The 22,531-nt window shown below is 32.1% G+C and overlaps 1 protein-coding gene across 1 annotated transcript in view; it reads left to right on the top strand.

The window, feature by feature from the left end:
* The first annotated feature begins 218 nt into the window (after positions 1-218).
* The window catches only part of sfl (N-deacetylase and N-sulfotransferase sfl), an 84,986-nt gene continuing 62,673 nt past the window's right edge, over positions 219-22,531 (top strand). The window contains exons 1-3 of the mRNA XM_011502138.1: positions 219-222; positions 278-317; positions 6,100-6,297. Coding sequence (XP_011500440.1) covers positions 219-222; positions 278-317; positions 6,100-6,297 — 242 coding nt within the window. The remainder of the gene's footprint in view (positions 223-277; positions 318-6,099; positions 6,298-22,531) is intronic.

Raw genomic sequence — 22,531 nt, 5'->3', positions numbered from 1 at the left:
TTGGTATTAAACGATAGCTGATATTTCAGAATATTTGTTTATTAGCAATGTAACTAATTTAACATATTTAACATTATATATTTATAATACAAATGAACGAGATCTGTTTCTTATTAGAATGTAATCTTTTCAAAACGAATCAACAATCCTTCATGTTTTATTATTTTGTTGCTGAATTTTCAAATTATGAAAATATATGTCGACGGCATCAAATGGGCATGAGTGAGTAATATGTGAAAAGAAAAACTAAATTGATATAATTTATTTAATTTTCAAGAGATCATTAATAATTTTCAAGATAACTTCAAGAGATCAGAGTAATATCAAAACATATCTCAGAGCTCTTTCGGAAATTCTATCTCTCTCTCTATCTCTCTCTCTCTCTCTCTCTCTCTCTCTCTCTCACACACACACTCTCTCTCCTCTCATATGCATATATACTTATGCAACGGTATCTTATCCAAATATACTAATTTGTAATTTTAGTGTATTTCGATATTCCTGGAGAACATTTACCTAAAATAAGCATCAAATTTCGTCCTGTCGGTTTTATCTAAACATTTAAATGCAAAGGTTAAATTTACTTTGAAAAATCATTAATAGTAATTAAAAATTCGGTAACGCACGTAATTGTACGATTTCATGTATGCATGGCGCACACATAACGCAATGTTCGCGAAACTGTATTACTAATGAGTATTCGGCTCAGCGTTATTTACGTCATTGTATATAACATTAATCTATACCGTAACGTAAAACACACCAGCCCCGGCACTTTTACTACACGATGACGTTGAATCACACAAATACATATATGTACTCATGGCCATTACGACTTACCGCTCATTATGGGAGCACAATGAGCCGGTGAATGATCATCGCGGGTACGTTGTCTCTAGCGAGGGTTATAAAACGGATTCTGCACGCGTATCACTGCGATTAGAAGCACCCATCAAGAGATTGGGCACGCACTATGGTAAATGAGGACGCATCACTTTCATATGAAGCTGTTACCGCTACTAGTACTAGCATATCATTAATGGTGTACAATCGTGGCAAGGTCATCAATTCCCGTAACATAATCCCAACAGCCCGTTTAAACATAAAATTTTCAGATAAAGAAATCTATTTTGAAGGTACAAGTGATTTCACGCGAATATATCGCGAAATGCATTTGTCCGAACAAAATTGTAAATTGCATCACTTTTTATGAATACAATGCATTATACTAACGTAATCACGTGTATGTGCTTGCATGCGCATTAATAAAGCAGCCCAGCTGAATAGAGGCAGTGGGCTTGAGGTTTCGAGCACGCATCGCCTGTATTTGTGCAAAAATATTTACTACTTTGCGCGTACTGTAAAGGGAAATCATGCACCGCCTGGAATTATTTATCGCGTAACGATACGGAGCCATAAAATTAATAATTACTTAAGAATGAAATTTTGAAAAAATAACAAAACAACGATTAAACATTTTATGCCACTCGCTTTACAACGGTCGTTTATTATGTGATTTAATCGATTCACGACATCTGAATAATTCAAGTATGAGTATTACAGAAAATCAGTTAAGAATACTTGAATATCCTTCCGTCGATTCGATGAAGAAGAAGAAGAAGAAGAAGAAGAAGAAGAAGAAGAAGAAACATTTATATATATATACGAAATAAATATATATTAGAATTGGAAGTAATTGGAATAATATAAATTATTAAAGAAAGTTCGCACGAGGAATTCAAAATGGAACCACAACGATTTTAGATATTGTTCGTGCAACTTGAGATGATATTTCGAAGATTACTAATTTAAAATTATAATGAAGTATTTAAAATTAGATTGCGAAATCCTTTAAATAGTCCCATTCATTCGGCTATTAAATTTGGTCAATGAATTACAAATCCATTATCAATGTGATCTCAAACGTTTTATTCCCACGATTATTATATTCAATGTGATGAATTTACTTCGATACTCACGACTAATCTCTCTAATTAATCTCAAGGCATAGGAAATGAGACGTAGATATTTTTTTATACATATACGTGTTCCCATCTTATACGCATTGGACACACAAGATGTAAATAAAGTTTTAAATTGAATATTTTTCATACTGTATGTAAACCTGGTACAAGTACTTCGGCAATCATAATGATTTCATCCGCTTGTAAAAACCTTTGCGAAAACCTCTGTCTCACTACCAAGAACTTACCATTAACTAGGAATTTTGCTTAATAGATAGTAGAGAAGTATTTTCGAACTTCGATGAGCTACTATGAGCGCAACTAATACACATATAAGCTCGAAATAGCGGCGCCTAAATTTAATTTGCAGAATTGAACGAAGATTATAATAATAATTAATGATAAAATACTTTGTTGAATAAGAAGAAAGTAATTAAAAAAATCTTCTAATATACAAGCAATAGATAGACATTTATTTTTCAAATTTTTTGAAATTAATATGGATACTTTTTATAAATTATATAGAATTTGAAAAATGCGTTTAATGCATTTTCTCCCATTATTCGAAAGAGATATAAATTGTTTATAAATTAACGTGCTGACGTGGGATGCTATTTCAAAATAATGTTGGTCAGATAATGTATTCCGTACTAATACATTATTGAACAGAGAGCAATTTTAATAAAATATTAAATTGAACGAAATAGCAGGAGGAAGTAATAAATAAAATATCTCTTGTGCTCTTCTCTTGGGCTAATTTATTTAATTTTTTTTCCAATGATGCTTCCTCTATCATTTCGTAAATTGTATTACATAAAATACTCTCGTTTATATATATATATATATATATATATAGATTTTTAGAAAATTCAATATCTACTTTTTAAAATAATAGATATTAAAGGGATTAGCAACTATCGGATAAATATATTTTATTATACGAACGTTTTAATTTCCAACCAATTACAAATTTAATGTGAGCGTTAAATTATAATATGTATTGGCGAAATTAGTTAGCATATAATCAGAACCTAATTTTCAGAGATTAAGTTACTGTTATGCAAATGAAGTTAAATAAATTTATTCGTCGTGAAGAGAAATAGGACACTGTATATATTTGTATTTGTTTCCAAGTTGTAAGTTAATTTGGTTGCAAGTGCGAAAAAATTTAATTCCTATAAATTTATTCAACTGAGAATAAATACAACCAGTAAGATGCTAGTTATCGGCTAAGTGTTGTAATAAAATGAAATTTATCTCTTGCTTTTAATGTAAGCCTATGTATGCTTCAATTAATTGCCTTGTATTTAAAGACAATTTATTTAAACTTTTTCAATTATATGTGAAATAGCATTACGGAAATTCGTTTCAAGTATGATTTTATGGGTATTGAAGAAGATGTTAGGCTATTAAGTGTTTTAAATTTGAACAAATATGATGGTGGCAGGAGGGAGCAGAAAAAAATTATCAATTATATTAAAAAAATAAATAAATAAATAAATCATAGCTGCCATAGAAGAAAGATTTTTTCAACGATTATGATTTTATGTGCCCTATAAATATATTTATAATAAAATAATGATTATACGAATGAAATGAAGATATTCATCGTAAATAATTTAAGTTCTTATGTATATATATATATATATATATATATATATATATATATATATATATATAAATTAATTCAAAGTGTGCAAAATAGACAGTATGAATATTATAAAATAAGAGGTGGTTGGCGAGAGTCTGATGTTCGAAGTAATTTAAAGAGACTTGACTTGTATTGAAAACTCAGGTTTATTATTTAGTTTATATGTTGATAACTAGTAGTGCGAGTGTATTGGCCATATTATCTTAATATTATCTCATCATAATTAGTTCTCGTTATAATTAGTTAGATCGTGTTATTCTGTTTACCAATACATGTATATTGACGATCTTCATCAAATACTTATATACAGCTGGAGGAGTCAATATGTGCATATAGATAGATGGGTGGATACGAGTTTGTATCATACATGTTATATAGGAACTGGATGTTGAATTATCTTAGCCTAATGAAATGACAGCAGCGCACTGATTGTGTTGTTCCATTTTACTATTATGTACGATCACAAGTTTCTATAGGCTCGTAAATTTGAATTAACTGACAGATCGACTTATAAATTTTATAATTATACTTAATTTAGTAAAACAATTAACCTCGACATAATGGGGAATAAAATATATGCTTAATACAATGTGAAAAGAAAAAGTTAATTTATTAATATTAAACGAAAATTATATGCATTGATATGGAAAAATATCGTAAGTATTAATACGTATTATTGAATTTTATAATTAATTGTTGAATCAATTTTTAAGTTATATTAATAATGCATATTAAAAATGAGGAACGAATCATAATGTTCTACTTCTATATCATTATTTTTTATCGACGAATAAAGATAGAACCAAGTAATTATTAATTGATTCGTCTAGATGTAATAAATAATTAACAAAAGGCTTATATATGTTTAAAAAAAAATTTTTAAACCTATCAGTTAGAATAGCACGTATTAACTCACTCACAAATTAATTTAAATTCGAAAAATATTGTGTACCATAAAATAGAGAAATTTTATTTATAAAATATTTAAAGTAGGATTTTGCTTATCAATGTTTTTCAAATTTGTGTGTTTGATTAACGCACATTAAAAAAATAGAATTTAACACAAATAAGATAACTGATAAAATATACATCGTATTTTTAAAACACTAATAAAATTTATATTTGTATATTTGTATATATATATATATATAATTTATTGATTTTATTCTTCAAGAGTTTATATTAACGAAAAGAAAATGATACGATTTCGTGACTAGATTCTCAATGAGAATGAATGATATTATATTAGATTATATCATATTATATTATTTATACTGATAAATAATTATGTTAAATTTTGTTTACTGTGATGCCTATGCTTGCAAAAAAGTCATTGAATGTTCAGATAAGCTAATAATGATAATTCAATTTGTAGCTTAAACGGCATTGATATTATTATTATTAAGATTAATTTATTGGAGAAAAAAACAAGGAATCAAGATTGTCATTTATATTTTTTAATTATCAATAGTTCGTTATTTTATTTCTAGTAGCTAATTATTATTAATTGAAAATATAACTGTAAATAAAATATTTATGTAGGTAATAACGTAATACTTACGCAGGAAATAACATGATAAAATTAAATAGGATGTGTATGATGAAATAATTAATATACATAAAATTATATTCTTTAAATTACTTAGTGTTTTTGCAAAAATGTATTCTCGCACGAAATGAATGAAGTAATTTGTTTTTTATTTTGTTTTCGTTACAAACGTAAGCTATAAGTTTATAAGAATTGCATTGACAATGCATACGGCTGTAAACTAATTGCCAAAATCTATTATATTTGATAATCCATAAAAGCCAGTGAATTTTTTAGATAAATATAAACAATATACGAACGATATGAGTTTCATTAAAGAAAAAAATTATTTATTTGAGCAACTATAAATAAGATCGATGGATCCATTTCAGTTGCGTCGGTATTATTCGAACTAAAAACATAATTAAAGCCTTTGGAAAATTATTAAAATCTCGTTAATATGCAATGCAAAGATATGAAAGGGCGAGGGAGAAGTGAATAAGAAGTGAAAGACGTGGAAATGGCTTAATTAAAATAACTCGAAGGAATCGCGCTGGCATAAAATAGCCGAAGCGAACAATCCAGGATCCGCGCGTAGTTAACTAAATTAATTTTCCAAGGCTCATTGAAAGCTCGCTCGTCAGACGGCAAGAGCTGCTCTCTGCAAGCTCGCAAGACACGGTCCATGCAAATGCTCCCGGTCTCGAGCTCTCATTAAGATTAACGCCTGCTTTACTTTAACCAACTCCACCCCGCCCCACCCCACACCACCCCACACCATCCCACACCACACCATACCACACAAGCCCCATCCCGTCCCGAGCCTCGTCCCGCGACCCATTGGCACTCGTGCGCCTGCATGTGCACACACGTGCATTGGCCGTCGCATCCGTGACATGGAATTAATTACCGAAAGCCAAGATCACTCACATCACTCCTGTGTCTGTGTGTTGCAGCCTGATCCATCGAGAGACGAGGCCGGAACCGGCGATACGCTGCTCGACGCTTCGGGGAGCGACGAGGCTCCCGAAGGCCCCGGACCACCGGAGCGAGGCCAGGCTCAGGATAGACCCGAAGGTCCTCGTCTTCGTCGAGACCCTCTATTCGAGACTGGGTCGCGAGATCGCCGAGCTCCTCGTCTATAATCGCATAAAGTAAGTATTCGGGAGGGCTGAATTATTCATTCGGACCCACTGATGGGCGCCCATTACTTTATCGAGGATCGTACACGAACAGCCGAGCTTACCATGCGATTACGCCTTCAATTCAGTTTTCGAGAAGAATGTTTCTTATTAGGTACGTGCTGCTGAATTAAGGAGAGCCAGGACACTTGGTAGAATATATTTTGGATGTAGTATAGCGCTGACCATGCCCACTTGCCACTGAAAAGAGAATTTTAAATCGCTTGTTTATACTACGCTCCTTCGACCTAAAAAAGTTGTATAGATTTATCTTATCATAACTCTAATACTGTCAACTCTTTTATTTCTTTGTTTCTTTCGTTTTCATTAATTTTTTTTTTTTTTTTTACCTTATCGTATTTTGTAAACTAGATCTCATCACACATGCGCGCAAATTTTAATTATGTCGTGAAGTCTGTCTATATGCGCGCGCGCGCGTGTGTGAGTGCATAACGTTTAAGTTTATTTGGAAAATATAGCTTTTGTATTTTTATTTTATTTTACAGATGTCCAACAGTGATATATTATATAAAAGAGTTCGTAAAGTTACTTACAGACTGTGCATTGTATTTATTGAAAATATTCAAAGACATACATAGTTATTCATACTTATTATAAATTTAATGTTTTATGTAATACAATTTTTTTTTTTTTTTTTTTTTTTTTTTTTTTTTTTTTTTTTTTTTTTTTTTTAATGTAAATAATATTTGATCGACGTTATGTTTTCGAGTAATACACATTACATCAAATTTCAATAGTTTATCAAATTTTTCAAATAAATATAATTCATATTTTCATATTGTTTCTATGAAATTTGCTCTAAATTAACTACTCTAATCATCAATAAAACTGATGCATAATTAATTAGTAGTCAATTAACAAGTAATTAGCTAATTACTTACAAAATCAATTTTAATCTATAGTTTAAACAATTAAAAAAATTAATAATATTTAAATTATTTATGATTAATGCCCATATATATCTTAAGTATATATTTTTTTTACTGTATTCGCGCGTTAAAACATATAGAATTTGTTAAATTTTCTTAGTTATATCTTAGCAATTTGCTTAGTTAAAAATATTTCTTTTTTTTTTAATATCTTATATTTATTATTCATTATACAAATAAAATGAATATATATATATGAGAACTTTTGTAATCATTTCAGTTGAATAATACCAATAGTACATTAAGCTCATTACAAGAGAAATCAACTGTTGTTTAGTAAAAATGCAAAATAGAACGTAAAATAGAATTACAAAAACTTTATGATTTGTCATGCAAAATTATACACATTTACTTAAAAAAAGAAAAGCTTGACCTCATTTTATTCTTTTTAAACTTAAATATTTTCAGTCCTTATAGTTTGTAATTTTGTAAATACCATTATTCTTTATACCAATAGTATTATTAATTTTTAATTTATACTCTTCACTTAAAGTATTTTATTGATTTAACAATTATTTTTATATTAAATGCTAATCAATACACTATACACTAAATTATATGAAATATGTGAAATATTTTCTTTTGAGCTTGTAAAGCATAATAATATTTTTTTTATACAGTTCAAACTTAATAGAATTTGCATGTAGAAAGTAATTCGTTTTTCTGTCAGATCTAATATAAAAATTGGAAATAAATCTTATTTGTGGGAAAATTTATTAACATTTTATAGCTTTTATTATATTTATTATTGCAAATGAATAATGAATTTTCGATGGATTTTACCTTTTAGATTTAAAAGTCAGAATCAATTTTTTATTATCCTAACATAAGGAAAAATATCGGAATAACGCATCTCCGATCTTCTATAAAATAAAGAATAATTCTGAAAATGTTGACGTAATTAATTACAAATCCATTAATTTCAAAATTTTTCTCAGATTCTAAGCGAATCCATTTTTTCTCGTTAATTAATAAGGTGCGACGCTCTACTTATTTCCTGTAATTTAGATATTTGATTTGGAAATAGTTTCGGAATACCCGATGTAATGGAAAATGCAGAAATAGGAATGGAGAGAAAGCGTGGAGAGAGAAAAATGATAGGATATATGAGAGCTAGGAGAATATAGAAAGGGAACAATGGAAAAATATTGGATATTTTTCCTTACCTTTATTTGATGGCTCATGCATTTTAAACATAACATTTGTTTTCCTTCTATCTAGACCTGTTTTTACAACATTAAAATGAGGTTTTCAAAGTTTGTTTTGAAGTATTCTGTATGGGAAATCATCAAGACTATATTAGTAAATTATCAGTTTGTCGACATTTATACAAATTATGCCTAAAAAATTTAAATAAATTTCAATTTATATGCCACTGAAAAATAAGTAAATTGTTATAATTGTACATTAATTTTATAAAGAATTTATAAAAGACGGATAGTCGTAATTACATATGTAATTAATTAATGCAATATGATCCTTATCGAAATTGTCAATAATTTTACAAACTTGCTGTACAAATTTTATGCTCCATTTAGATAGATTAAACTTGGTAGCATAATTGGAATTAATAATTAATTAATTGCATAGGTTGAATAAGTATGAACAAAACTATCACACAGCAAAAAAAAAAAAAAAAAAAATGTAACAATTAACTTATCCTATTACAGCATGCAAGCATGAAAGGATTCGTATTTTGATTTATCCAGCTATCGTTGCAAAAGTGCACGGATAGATTCAGTCTCCACTTTATTCGCTTACACTATTTTCTCCCAGTAGCCATTTTTTGCATCAACTCCCTCGTTCCTCATTCTATCTTTTTCTTATAGCCCTCATGCGTGCAACTTGTTTATTCCGCGCAATGGTCCCTTAGCTTACAGTATATAGGGAAACTTTGTTTGCAGTGCGATCGAAGCACTAATTACGATTAGCCGAGCGTGACTTGTGTAAGCAATACGACTAGTAGCGCGAGTGAGATGCTACTTCACTATTACAGGAGAGAAAAAAAATTGAGCTTTTGATTACCATTTTGAAATAGTTTCATAATTATTTTAGTAAGTTTTCATAGAATTCCATAGAAATTCAAAATAAAAAGCATTATACATTGATTGCTTATTCATTTTATAAATCTCCCCCTCTCTCTCTCTCTCTCTCTCTCTCTCTCTCTCACTCTTATTAGCTCATTCAGTTTTATTTTTTCAGCAAGTAGAATCTCGAGAACGAATAAAAGAGACAGAGCCCGCAAAATAGAGTTTTATCTTGTTAAAAAAAAAAAAAAAAAAAAAGATTATTGACAAAAAAGAATAATTGACAATCAAGTTAGTGTAAAGTATACTAATTTAATGCTCTTATGCAAATGATACACAGTAACAATTATTGTAAATTACCCAGATTCGGAACGTTTCTTTTATTCACATTGCAAGCTGCGAAAAGTTAGTTGAGCCGATGCGTACACAATGCATTGTACATTTTTCGAGTTATCGTAATGATTCACGTGTATCAATCGATTTTTAAAAAGATTTTTCAATCTGGACTTCCCTAAAATCTCTTTAAATTTTAAAATATTTAAATTCTAATACTGCCACAAGCACATTATTTTTTTTCTCCTTTTTCATCCTTCAAATATAAGTGTATGAATTTCATTCGTTGGACACTTATAAAAAAATTATATCGATTCGCATTTATAGTTATTCGCATTTATATTACTAAGGAACGCTTGCGAATCGCTTGCAATTATATTTGTAGACATAAATGTCTTTACATACCTGAGAAAATGGAATATTGGTTTAATGAATTTAAAAATAATAATATCGACATATTTATCCTTATACTTTTTAAATAAATTTCGAAGTAATGATACTCGTATAATGCAATATTTGCATACCAATGAGTGAGTAATCATAAGAAATGAATTTCGAGTGATAACATTTAAGGATTTTGTCGTCTGCTTGCTTCTTCGGCTAATATTGCCAACCACGTGTACTATATAATTTTAACTCTTTATTAATTAAAGATAATGACAAATATTTTGACAAATATTAAGTAAATAAAATTCATGCATTGCACCTGATTTTTATCAACTGACAGACACTTAAAAATAACACTATAAGTAATAATAATAAAAATAAATGTTCGACCATGCCATTAATATTTATAAAATCCAGCTGGTCTCTAAAGCAAATCTCTGATACGTTTAACAATCGATCTCGCGAACTTTCTAGCAAGTACTGCAGATCCATCTACGATAGCCAAGGATAAATTGAAATAGACGATATATAGTGTAGAAACACGCATACGCGCACCGAGAAAGTTTGCCTAACCCTGCGCATAGGCTCGGCGCCTCTACACGGCAAAGCTCGTAATCCAATAAAAAGGGAAAAAGGATAAGGGCGCGTTGCGCAATTTTACAGTGACTTCTTGGTAATTCTTCAACGGAATACGAGCAATCCGATCCGTCGCTTTATATTGCCCGTAAATCTAAGCTAACCGGCATCAGCGGCAACGGCGCCACGCACACTTATATATCCCCTTATCTCGTTAAGTTTTTTATTTTTTATTTCCCTCCATTACTACTTAGCTTCACGTTCTTCTTTCGCTTTTTTTTTCATCTTTTCTTGCTCATTGTCTATACTACCAATCGACCCTCTCATCAACTCCTTCATTTCCTCCTTCTTTATCACCGACATCTAAAACTACTCACGCGCATTCTTAGTTAAGGTAACAACTGACTTTCTTCACTTCCTTTTGCATACAACGACACACGTTACCTCGATCGATCATTTCTCGCATTATATTTTTTATCGAATCATTATATCGAAACATTCATGAAATTATTATTATAATAAAATCATAATTCTTTGTTCGTAACAACATGATCAGTTGTTATTATTATTAGTTCCTCTAGCCTAAATTCTGTGTAAGTAATTGTCACAAGAAAAATTTGAGCCGCTACTTCAGTATGTATGGTATTAGGGAACAAAAATAATTTATAATTCAATATTGTGATATTTGATGTTATGTTATGAGCTTTAAAAAAGCATTCGTTTCTTTTACATCAGTATTATGCAATATTTTCATTCGTTTTTAAATTCTCGTTTTTTCTTTAATTTTGTAATCGACTCGTCTTTTCACATTATAATAGACTCTTGCGAATTTATGTAAATTGTAAATAAATATATCAATATTATTTATAAAAGCAGACAGTAAACAGCTTTGTAAAATTTGATAAACTTTTCTACCAATAATCAATTTCAAAGTGGCCTTTAAAATATTTATTTGAAAATCCATCGAAACTGCAAAAAGTGTAAAACGAGTAGAATTAATCTATGATGGACGTAATATATTAAACGAAGTCAATTATAAAAATTCAATTTTTTGAAGTTCTCTCTTCAAATAAATAATATTTGAATTAGCTATGAAATTTGCTTTTGAATGTTTCAACATAACAAAAAAATTAAATAATTCCTTTTTATTTAATGCTCAAAGTATAAAACAGAACTTTCAGACCATTGTTATTTGCCGCTGAAAATTGATTATTTATAATTTGTTTATCTAATATATATATATATATATAAACAAACAAACAAATATATATATATATATATATATATATATTTGTTTGTTTGTTTATATCAATATTTTAATAATGATCTATATTTGTTATTAGAAGGTAAAATTAGAGGAAACATTTATCTTCAAAATAATTTGTTGATTCATATAATTTCCTTCATAATTCAGCAGTTCGCATAAGAAAGTCAGTGATTTTGCATTGTAGTATTTATTTTTAACATTATTTTTATATGAATGTGTGATCTATTATCGGTCGTGGAACGATAGGATGTTACTATTAATAATTTAGATAATTTAATCAAACTCCTAAAGATTAATGCGAACAATTTTATGTATTCTATATAAATTATTTCCAACCGTATGAATGAATTCATCTATGTACATAAGAAAATAGTATAAAAAATATCAGAAAAACAATTTATCAATTTATCGATTAGATTTTTTATACTCTCTTTTAGGCATACGGTGGTACAGTAGATTTTATATGTGTTATATGACATTGTAATACCTAAATATCTAGAAAATTACCTATTTGTAATATTGATGAAAACGAAATTTTGTATGGATTTCATGTGTACGGTGAGAAATGTAATTAAAATTAAGTTAAGTTCAATGTCGTGTTTACTATTAATGATAATCTGATCCAAGGATTTAAAAATTTATTACATTTAGGATTTCTAATAACATGTAAGATTAAAATATTTTTATTTACGTTTGCCATTATTTCAAATTATTATTTTAACATACTATTTCGCTGCATCATATGATAAATGGAAAGCAAAGTATTAAAGAAATTAAATTATTCGATTCCCGTAATTTGCAAATTTCTTAAATATAAATTTAAAATATTTAAGCTAATAGGCTTTAAAAGCCTCCAACGTAATTCCCATTACCGATAAAATCATGATTAATAATTGATATCGTACGAACTCGCGCCCCAAATCCTAAATTAAGGACAAAGTGCCGAAGATTGTATAAAAATTTGCGCACGAAGTCAACGCGTTTAACTGATTTTTAAATAAAAAAAAGACAAATGGAAAAATAATTTTCTCGGTATCCTCCATTCCTCCTCCCTCTTTCATCCTGCCCCCGGTCACAGTTCCTTCACAAAAGCTACCGGCACTTAGTTATACGAGTCCCGAGCCGAGCGAGAATATAAACGTCGTAATTCGTAGTGGAGTTAAACGAAGCGCCACGTTCCTCGCGCGGATGCCGGGGCGCAGCGATGCGTGTTTTCGTGTAACTTTTGTCTCTCCCTTCCACCCTCGTACTTACAAGCACGCGCACGCCCACACACATTCTCGTACATACATTATCACTCTTTCTTTCTCAGTCTCTGACTACCTGTCTCTTCCTGTACCTCACTCCCGACTCGACTCAACTTCCCCTGTGCCCCCCCCCCCACCTCACCACACCTCACCCCACCCCACCCCACCTCCACCCATTACGCACACACACCCTTACACCCATCCACCCACCCAGCTCCCGATGCAAAGCTACGCGACGTTAACTTTGGAAAGGAGTCATCGTTGTGTATACTGGTTCACGAAGACGTCGCTACCGTTGCAACGGTAAAGAGAGCATTAACCATCCACTGGGAAGAGGATACGGAGATTATGGAGTCGCCCTACCGAACATGTACGGCACAAAAGATTCGAATGGCAGGAGATTTAGAGGGTTAGAGGGAACATTCTTGAGCGCGGCAGTCGTCGTGCAACGAAGGAGGCAGTACCCGAGACGGTGTACAAGGTGCTCTCTGCAATTCCGCCGACGGAACCTTCGCCCCGTCGAATAATTCATGAGGGATGCGTGTGAAGGACTCGGGAATACGATGTATGAGGGGGGCTTTTTCAAGTTGCACGACTCTAAGATGAATTGCAACCTGGTTTTTTATATATATATATATATATATATCTAATTCCCTATTCTCAATGTGTCGTGAAAAAAATCATTTAATCCTGCTCTGCTCGAGATCAATCTATAAATTTGCCCGCTAAAGTCTGCGTGCTTTTAAATGCAGCTTTTAATCAACTTATCTGAGAAAAATTTAATTCACGAGACAAAACCCCCGACGTGTAAGATACTTTTCGATAAATTTGTAAATTTTTTTTTTTTTTTTTTTTTTTTTTTTTTTTTTTTGCTAAGCTACCATCTTTTTCTAAATTTCTCCAGGGATAATCAATTATCAATTCACTTGTTTGCAAATGTACGCTCTCACACTACTTGGATTGTCATTTTTTAAACAATCAATAACTTTTATTTGCTTCATATTATCCTGCTCATCGACTATGGCTTTCCAAAACTGAAGAAAAAAAAATAATAAAATACAAGAAATTAGATTTTTTGCTTCCCCCTCCTACCAAACTGACTGAAATAATTAATTTCATACGTCTATATAATGCTTTTAATTTGTAATCAAGTTTCTTTTCTTCATTCTGCCACACAATTCATGATTTCATTAACATTTAAATTAAAGCTTATTAACATCTGTAGCTGAATTTTTTAACAAATCATACTAAAGAATTATTATTTTGTCAAATATATATATATATATATATATATATATAAATGTGATTGCTAAAGTCTGGGTGTGAATGAAAATAAAATATGTGTAGGGTAGAAAATAAAGTATAATTTAATAAAACACGTAAATATAGGCATATTTATTTTAATTATTATTGTATTATATAAGTAGCAATATGTAGGCCGATAGCAGATCTTTTTTTATCCGCCGTTATATTTAACGGTGAATTTTCTATTCCTCCATCTTACAAACTAACAATTATCTTAGTAGAAGAATGTTCTTCTCTTCCGTTTCATCAACCACAAAGTCAAATTAGAATAATTTATGTCTTAATGCAACATTCGCATCTATGAGCAATTTATATTAAATCTCTTATCGCTTCTAGTCATAATTTAATATATTAGTCATGAAAAATGAAAATAACTGACAGAAATTCAATTCATAAACAATGCGCTGGATTTTCTTCAAATATTCTATTACACGAGTATATTTATGACTATTATCAATAGGTCAAATACCACCACCAAAACTAGTAGCAAAAAAAAGTAGCAATATTCCAAGCTCCATGTAAATTACATTATTGTCACATAAAAGGGGTGGGGATGGGAGGGGGGAGAGAGAGGCAAAAATTGCACGCCTCGTTTCGCTTTGAAATCGTCGGGTATCGCGCAGCTTTTTCTACTGCTTAAAAACTCCTTGACGTCGAAAAATAGCGAAATAATCCTCACGTTCTATATACACAAAAGAGATTACCTGCGCTTACAAGAACAAAGTTCTTTATAACTTGGCATAATGCGATACTAAAATACTCTTGTTAACTTGAGCTAACCGATCAAATAATAATGATATTATAATGCGTCGTCGTGCGAGATGAGAATAGCCGAGAGCTTAACCTCCCCCTCATCGAGAATCCCGATTGTCTAGATCAGGGAGCTTTTAGGGCGAGCGGCACGCGAGCCAAACCTGCATGTTGCACGTTAAGGGACAAACGAGCTGTGAAAGATGACATTGCTATATGATGACTCTTTGTTATAAGCTCAGCAGAACTCCAACACTATTTCTTAATAACACCATATTAATATACATAGCTGCTAATTCTATATGTTTCGATACTTCTTACTTTTAGAATTCTCCCCTTGCGTACTTCCAATCTCATATTTCTATCAACTTTTTGCTTTTTACCAACGTCTTACGTGTTACGCTTAATCGCATTTCTATTACTTTTAACAGATATAAGAGGGTTTCATAATAAGCTTTTACTACATACACATTTAAATGTTATAAAAGATTATGATAAATGGCACGGACTTTAACTTGTATTTTGCTTAACCATTCTGAACCACATAATCCGTTTTATTTCATCATTTTTAACTTTTATCAATACAAAGTGTTGACACTGTCATAAATTTAATATGTAAAGGTGCGAGAAAAAATTTTTTTTTTAACCACAACAACTACTTATGCAAAATTCACGAATCAATCAAAAGGAAAAACATATGTAAAAGAATGTAAGAGAAATTAGCTTTGATGTTTCATTTCTTGGAATAGCAGAATTTAAAGTTCACCTCCGAAATTATTAAATTTTCATACGTACAGTTCTAAATTATTGACGAAAATATGTAAATTAACTATGAAGTAAAATTTTATACAACGCATGTTCTTTGATTGTGAATCATAAATATTTAATTACGTCGGTATAAAAAAGCCAAATCGCTTTTAGAAATTTCAAAGTACACATGTTCGAAAGTGCATGTCATATTGAACAAAATTCGTGCATTTGCGTCGATTTACTTTCGTTCATCGTCATACATTCCTTGTGAATTATTATTATCCAATGGCACTGTTAATAAAAGGATTTTTCAATAATTTCATCTCAAGTATAGCAAAATTATTCACGAATTTTGAAGAAAAGAAGGAAGCAAACAATACATATATCTCCAATACACTTGGAGTATATTTAAATTACAAATGATATTGCAACAATTGTGCAATCGCTATATTCCATGTTACATGCTCCCTCGTAACTTTTCTCATTCTACAAAGACCACAATTAACTTCGTAGCTATTTAAATTAACTAATAATTTACACTGCGAACAAAAAATTGCAAAACATAAAACAAAAATGTTAAAGTAAATTACAAAATTTCACCATAATACATATTTATTTCAGCTTGGCCGTCGAGTAATGTTAGTTAGGAGTTTTTTTTTTCTAACTAGATTTATTCTAATAACGTAATTTAGAAAATTAAATGGATGTAAATATCAAGTTTTCAGGATTAGATAAAAAATAATATGAATTTTATAATTTATGAATTTTAATAATATATGAAAGAATAAGGAAACAATTTATAACTATATAACGACGATATAAGGATATATCAATGAATATAATGATAATAACTTTATTTATTTATCTCGGTAATTCAAGAATAATTATATTAGTCAATTAAAAACTCTTCGCGGACATTATAAGTTTACATTACAAAGTCTTTATGCATATATACTCGATTATTCTTTTAGATGCAATTATTGTTTCTTTTATGAAAAAGATTTATAAAAAGATGTAATTAGAGTTAGATTGAATATGTCGAAAGGGGGTAATGAAACCTGACGAATAAATATACTTTTATTCTGCCATTGTCTATATAGTTTTTACAGCTTTCATTTAATGTGTTTAGCCTTTGATAATATTTTCAATTTCAATATTAATATTTTACCAGCTCTCGGCATGAAGAATAACCAAGTTCTATAATTTGAAAACTTATGTATATTCAAGGAGTATTCGGTTAAACTCTACTTCTAGAAAAAATATAAAATTAAAATTCAATTAAAATTTGTATTTTTATCGGCGTATATACGTATACGCGTATAAATCATCTTGATAGCACATTTAGATAATAATCTTTCATTTAAAGAGATAGAGTATGAAAATAATTAAAATGGGGTAAGAGATAAAGAGAAATGTAGGAAGATAGACAAATATAAGCGTGGAGGGGCAAAATAAGACAAATGTTTAAGAATGAAGAGTAGAAGAGATGTAAAGTGGAGTAGTAAAAAGGTAAAAAATGAAATAGAGAAAAAGAATGTAAGTAGATTGAAAAATGTAATACGAAAGCTTATACATAAATACGTACGTGCCTACCACATATACCTACGTCTCTCTCTCACTCACACACACACACACACACACACACGCACGACGACGTATATTCACGCCCGTGCGTGCGTACGTGACAAGAGCTCTGTGCCTATATCAAATGTGAGTATTTACAGAAGTTTCGTCGATATGCTACGTTGAATAATTTTCAATTCTTCAGACTTCCACGTAACAAACACGTGTCTCCCATCCGCGCGTGGCTGTCCACTGTATAATTGAAATAATCTTTAATGGGATCGGATGCTAAGCGGCCAACAAAAAAGAGAGTCGGACATCGGAGCTTCTAAGCCTACACATGCGTTCATTGAAAGCGACACTCGTTTCACGTCCTCCGGCATACTTTCCCAATCGATAAGTGCTCCGGACGTAGTGAGCGGCGGTTTCACGCGACCGCGAAATACCGCTCGACGAGTTATACATACCACCACCGTGTGACGGGGGCTGTGTGTTGTGTTGTGTTGTGTTGTGTTGTGTTGTGTTGTGTGTGTGTGTGTGATATATATATATATAGAGAGAGAGAGAGAGAGAGAGAGAGAGAGAGAGAGAGAGAGAGAGAGAGAGAGAGAGAGAGAGAGAGAGAGAGAGAGAGAGAGAGAGAGAGAGAGAGAGAGAGAGAGAGAGAGAGAGAGTTGCGCCCGACCGAGCCCCCGACCCATCCACTACATTCCACCGGCGCTGCATAAATGCGCGTGTGCTTTCATTAAAGCAGTCACCTCGTTACGTGTTATGCGCGCGAAGGAGACGCATCCTGAATTGATCTTATTAAAAGCCGGCAAAATTCGCTCGTTATGGCTTTTGGCTTTGGAATTGAAATCAATTGTGCCGGGAGATGCTCGACTACGTGACCTCTCACAGCATTAAGAAGTTGGCTGCGTGGGAGTGAGGAGACATGAAATGGAAAATAAATGTAAGGAGTAGCGCACTCTTTGCTCTTTTCTTTTTTTGACACCAACATTTGATATTCCATTTTCCAGTGGTGCTTCCCAGTGGCTCTGTGGACGTACGCAATTTATTTTCCGAATCTCATAAGCATATTATTGCGAGATTGAATTTAGGCGAATTTTCGTTACATCGCATTTTATTAATCTTGATATTTCAACGTTAAGATGCCAGATGTACGCGTGCATAGTCGTTTATATGAATATTTTAATATTTAATTTGCTTATCAGCTCTCGATGATCTACATTCATTTACGTATCTATATAAGCAAGTACAGAGTGTACAGTCGATCAGTAATTTGTAATGGAATTTTCATGACAATCGCGTGTAAATAATAATTTGCTAATCTAAGGATAGCGAACGGTGCGCATCGTAAGTAAATTTAAATATTCCATTCGTGTTTTTAGATTACTCATATATTTTAGTAATTGAAATTCAATTTTTAACGTCTCGATACGGTGGATTGATTAAACGGCTTCGATGAATTTACATTGAAAAGTTATTTGCATTTAATAATATAAAATTCAAGACGGGATCTGTCACAACTTAATCAAACTTTTATTTACAGCCAGAGGCTAATTAATATTATAAGCAGAAAATACTTTATTGAATTATTATCCTGGAAATTTTAGTTGGAGCAGCTAATTAGCTATAAAAAATTTTAATTTATATTGCATGACGTTGTAGATTATAATTCGATGTACGATTATATTAAAACAACGGAAACAAAAATTCAGTCTGTTGAATGAAAATGCACATTTCGTTATAACTTACTTTAATTGTATTAATTGCATTATATATATATATATATATAACTATATATAACAAAGTTAACGAAGTACATTTAACAATAAACTTAAATGATAATTTAATGATTAAATAAATGAAAATCATTCGTAACGCAACGCATCTTCTTACGCGAAAATATATTTTACATAAGCGTGTAATTTACAAATTTTCCCGATTGATAATTATAATAATTAATTCGTAATATAAAGATTCATACGTCACATAATTACACGATTACATCGAAATTATGTAAATTATTTTACTTTTACACAACTCGGCAAATTGTTTAAATTCGAAATTCCACATTTTGCCGAAAGCGTGCTACAAGGACTGAATTTATTATGACAGCCTGCAATTTCAGTTTTAGTCAGTATTGTGGTTCAAGGATACGGAATATACGTTGCGGACAATACATTTTAACAAGTCATCTAAGCCAATGCGCCTATTAGCCTTTACTTATATCTATTTTTGCATAATAGAAACAATCTCAATTATACCAGAAAATATTGAAGATATTCAGCGTACAATTAATTTTCATCAATAGTATCGATTAATTCATTTTTTTTTTATGGCCATTAACATTAAAAAAAAAAAAAATAAATAAATAAATAAATAAATAAAACAAAACCTCAAATTTTTATTGAACTTTGTTGAGTTATCGACTTATCTTTTTATATACGTATCTTCTTATCAACCATATATTTTCATTGCATTATATACTCTAACGCTTTCCTCAAACACGGTACACAATTAAGTTTATCTTTTTCAAAATATTTTTCTATGCGCTTCTTTACTTTCCTACTTTCCTACTTTCACCACTATAATTTCCCATTCTATTCACTTTTTCCATCCGTAAGACCATCCGTCCGATGAATGAAAGAGCGCTCTGGCGATAAAAAACAGTTAAAAAGAAAAACAGAAGAATAAAATAACAGACATGGGAAAAGTCTCGAAAGCTGAGCCGCCGTCGCGTCGGAAGTACAGTGTATTTTGTGCGGAAGCATGAGCTACTTTGAAACTAAGGTCAAAGGTTGGATTACGAGAGCTTGTAAATAACATTTTTAATTACTTGAGGTGGCCGTGGGTGGGGTGGGGTGGGGTGGGGTGGGGTGGCGGTGGATGGGGGGGGGGGAGGGAGAGAATTAGAGTAACTAAATGTAAACTAAGTTTTGAAAATTCATGTTAGCTGATAAGAATTTCCAATGTTAATTAGGAATCTATGCGGAAAGCAAACTATGCGATATGATGAAACGAACCGTAATGCATAATTATTTAAAAATTCTGATTTTCGCTCAATTTATCGTATTGTTAAGCATTGGGAGATGTAAAATGACGAAGGCTCATTGAATTCCCTTATACCTTAAAATTACATAGATTTTATCACGGTTTTGGAATCAAATTTCTTCGATGGATTTTCCTTGCTTACGGACAAAATATTCATGCACGGCACTCGAACACTCTACATGCATTATAGTTACATTTTGCATCGACTAGTTTTTGGATTCGCACATAATTTTGCAAAGTATAATAACGCTCGACATATAACATATTAATTGAAAGGCCTCCGTTCTACCATAATTTTCACATAAATATCCAAACACCAGTTCATCGGAGCTGTATAAGAAGCCCTTTACACCCATAAAAGCAGACATTTTGCAAAAGCAACTCCCCATTCGCATAGATTTAATAAGAAGAAACCGGCCGATAAGAAGCGGCGATCCCCCAAACGCGAATGCTCACTTGACGCTCGAATGAATGATAAGCGATAAAGTGGCCGCCGCAGGCGGTTGTGCGGCCAAATCGCTAATCTTCGATGGCTGAACGATAAGAGAATTTACGCGAATCGATGAAATATATACATAGACTTGGCTGACATGCACTCAAGAATACGACGACGACGTCGGAAGGGGAAGAGTAAAAGTGAGGGGGAGATAATTTTAGCTCCAGCGCGACACAATCATTTCGAAACATTTAGATAAGAGGATGCGCACAGACCAACGTGATGTCGAGTCAACATCGAGCGTTTCTTCATTCCATCCTCGTCTTTTTATTTTCCATCGCCAAATAGCTCGCGCTCGTACGACAGGCGATGATGTTTTTTCTCCCCCCCCCCCCCCCCCCCCCCGCCCTCTCCGACCCTTCAATAACATTTGGCTAAGAGCATAATGTGCGCGAGACTCTCGAATCCCCGCAAAGGAGGAGCCGCTACCATGGCTCGCGACTCGAGCATCCTAACTCTTGTGGAGGAGAGTGCGGTGGCTTGCCTAAAGCATTGGGCTAACTGTAAGGACATGACCCGCAACCGCTCGAAACAGCAGCCTCGTTGTTAACCTCCTAGACAGTCTCTCTCATGCAACAATAGGAGGATTCCGCCTGCATCGACGTAGTAGCGAAGCGCGCTTGCCAATGTCGGCTCACCCCGACAAACCATCGGAAGTCTGTGTTTGATCCGAGACTGGCGACGCCATCCCGTCCCCCACCCCCTCTACCACTAACCATTACGACGACGACGACGACGACGACGACCACCACCACCACCACCATCCTACCACCCACCACTCACCCACTCGCTCACTCCCCGCACTCCAAATCGCTGAATATACGTGCATCAATAATTGGATAGGACAGTGGCGCTCGTAAATACATGACGAATGGTGATGTCGTGACAACGGCACCTTAAACGAGCGAAACAAACGGTCGAGGGAATTATAATCGGATCTGTAATTTCTTTCCGATCGTGCCTCGGCACGTGTTTATTAAACAGGTAATAATACTAGTGTTATCGACTGAACTTTATGCTCGCGGATGTGTGCCACTCGATGAATAAACTTTATTGCGTGCATTCGAGTTCTTAAAACGCTGACCTTCCAGTGATTTATTTTTACGAGTTGCTTGACAAATTGCCGGGACAACGAGGAGGACGATAATTACGCCGAGGGTGTTATTCAACGAACGCTAATAAAGTCACTTCGATTTGTAACTTGATTTTACGAGATTTCGGAAAAGAATTTCCAGTGGATTATAAAAACGAACCGAAAGCAGCACATATTTGAATGGGATATGGAGGAGCTATTGACGATTAATTATTGACAGGTACAATGTAAATGTCAATTACCTCGATGACTCAAGCATTATTGCCCAACTCGACATTGTATTTTAAAATAAAATAATATTTTTAATTTCCCCTCGCGCCTACGCTCAATACTGCCAATCTAAAGAAATGAATATATTCTCTCGACACAAGTATTTCCCTATTACAGAGACTTTCCCTACTACCAT

This window comes from Ceratosolen solmsi, unplaced genomic scaffold (assembly GCF_000503995.2).
Source record: "Ceratosolen solmsi marchali unplaced genomic scaffold, CerSol_1.0 scaffold43, whole genome shotgun sequence".
NCBI classification, from domain to species: domain Eukaryota; kingdom Metazoa; phylum Arthropoda; class Insecta; order Hymenoptera; family Agaonidae; genus Ceratosolen; species Ceratosolen solmsi.
This window is presented reverse-complemented; position numbering and strand designations above follow the sequence as displayed.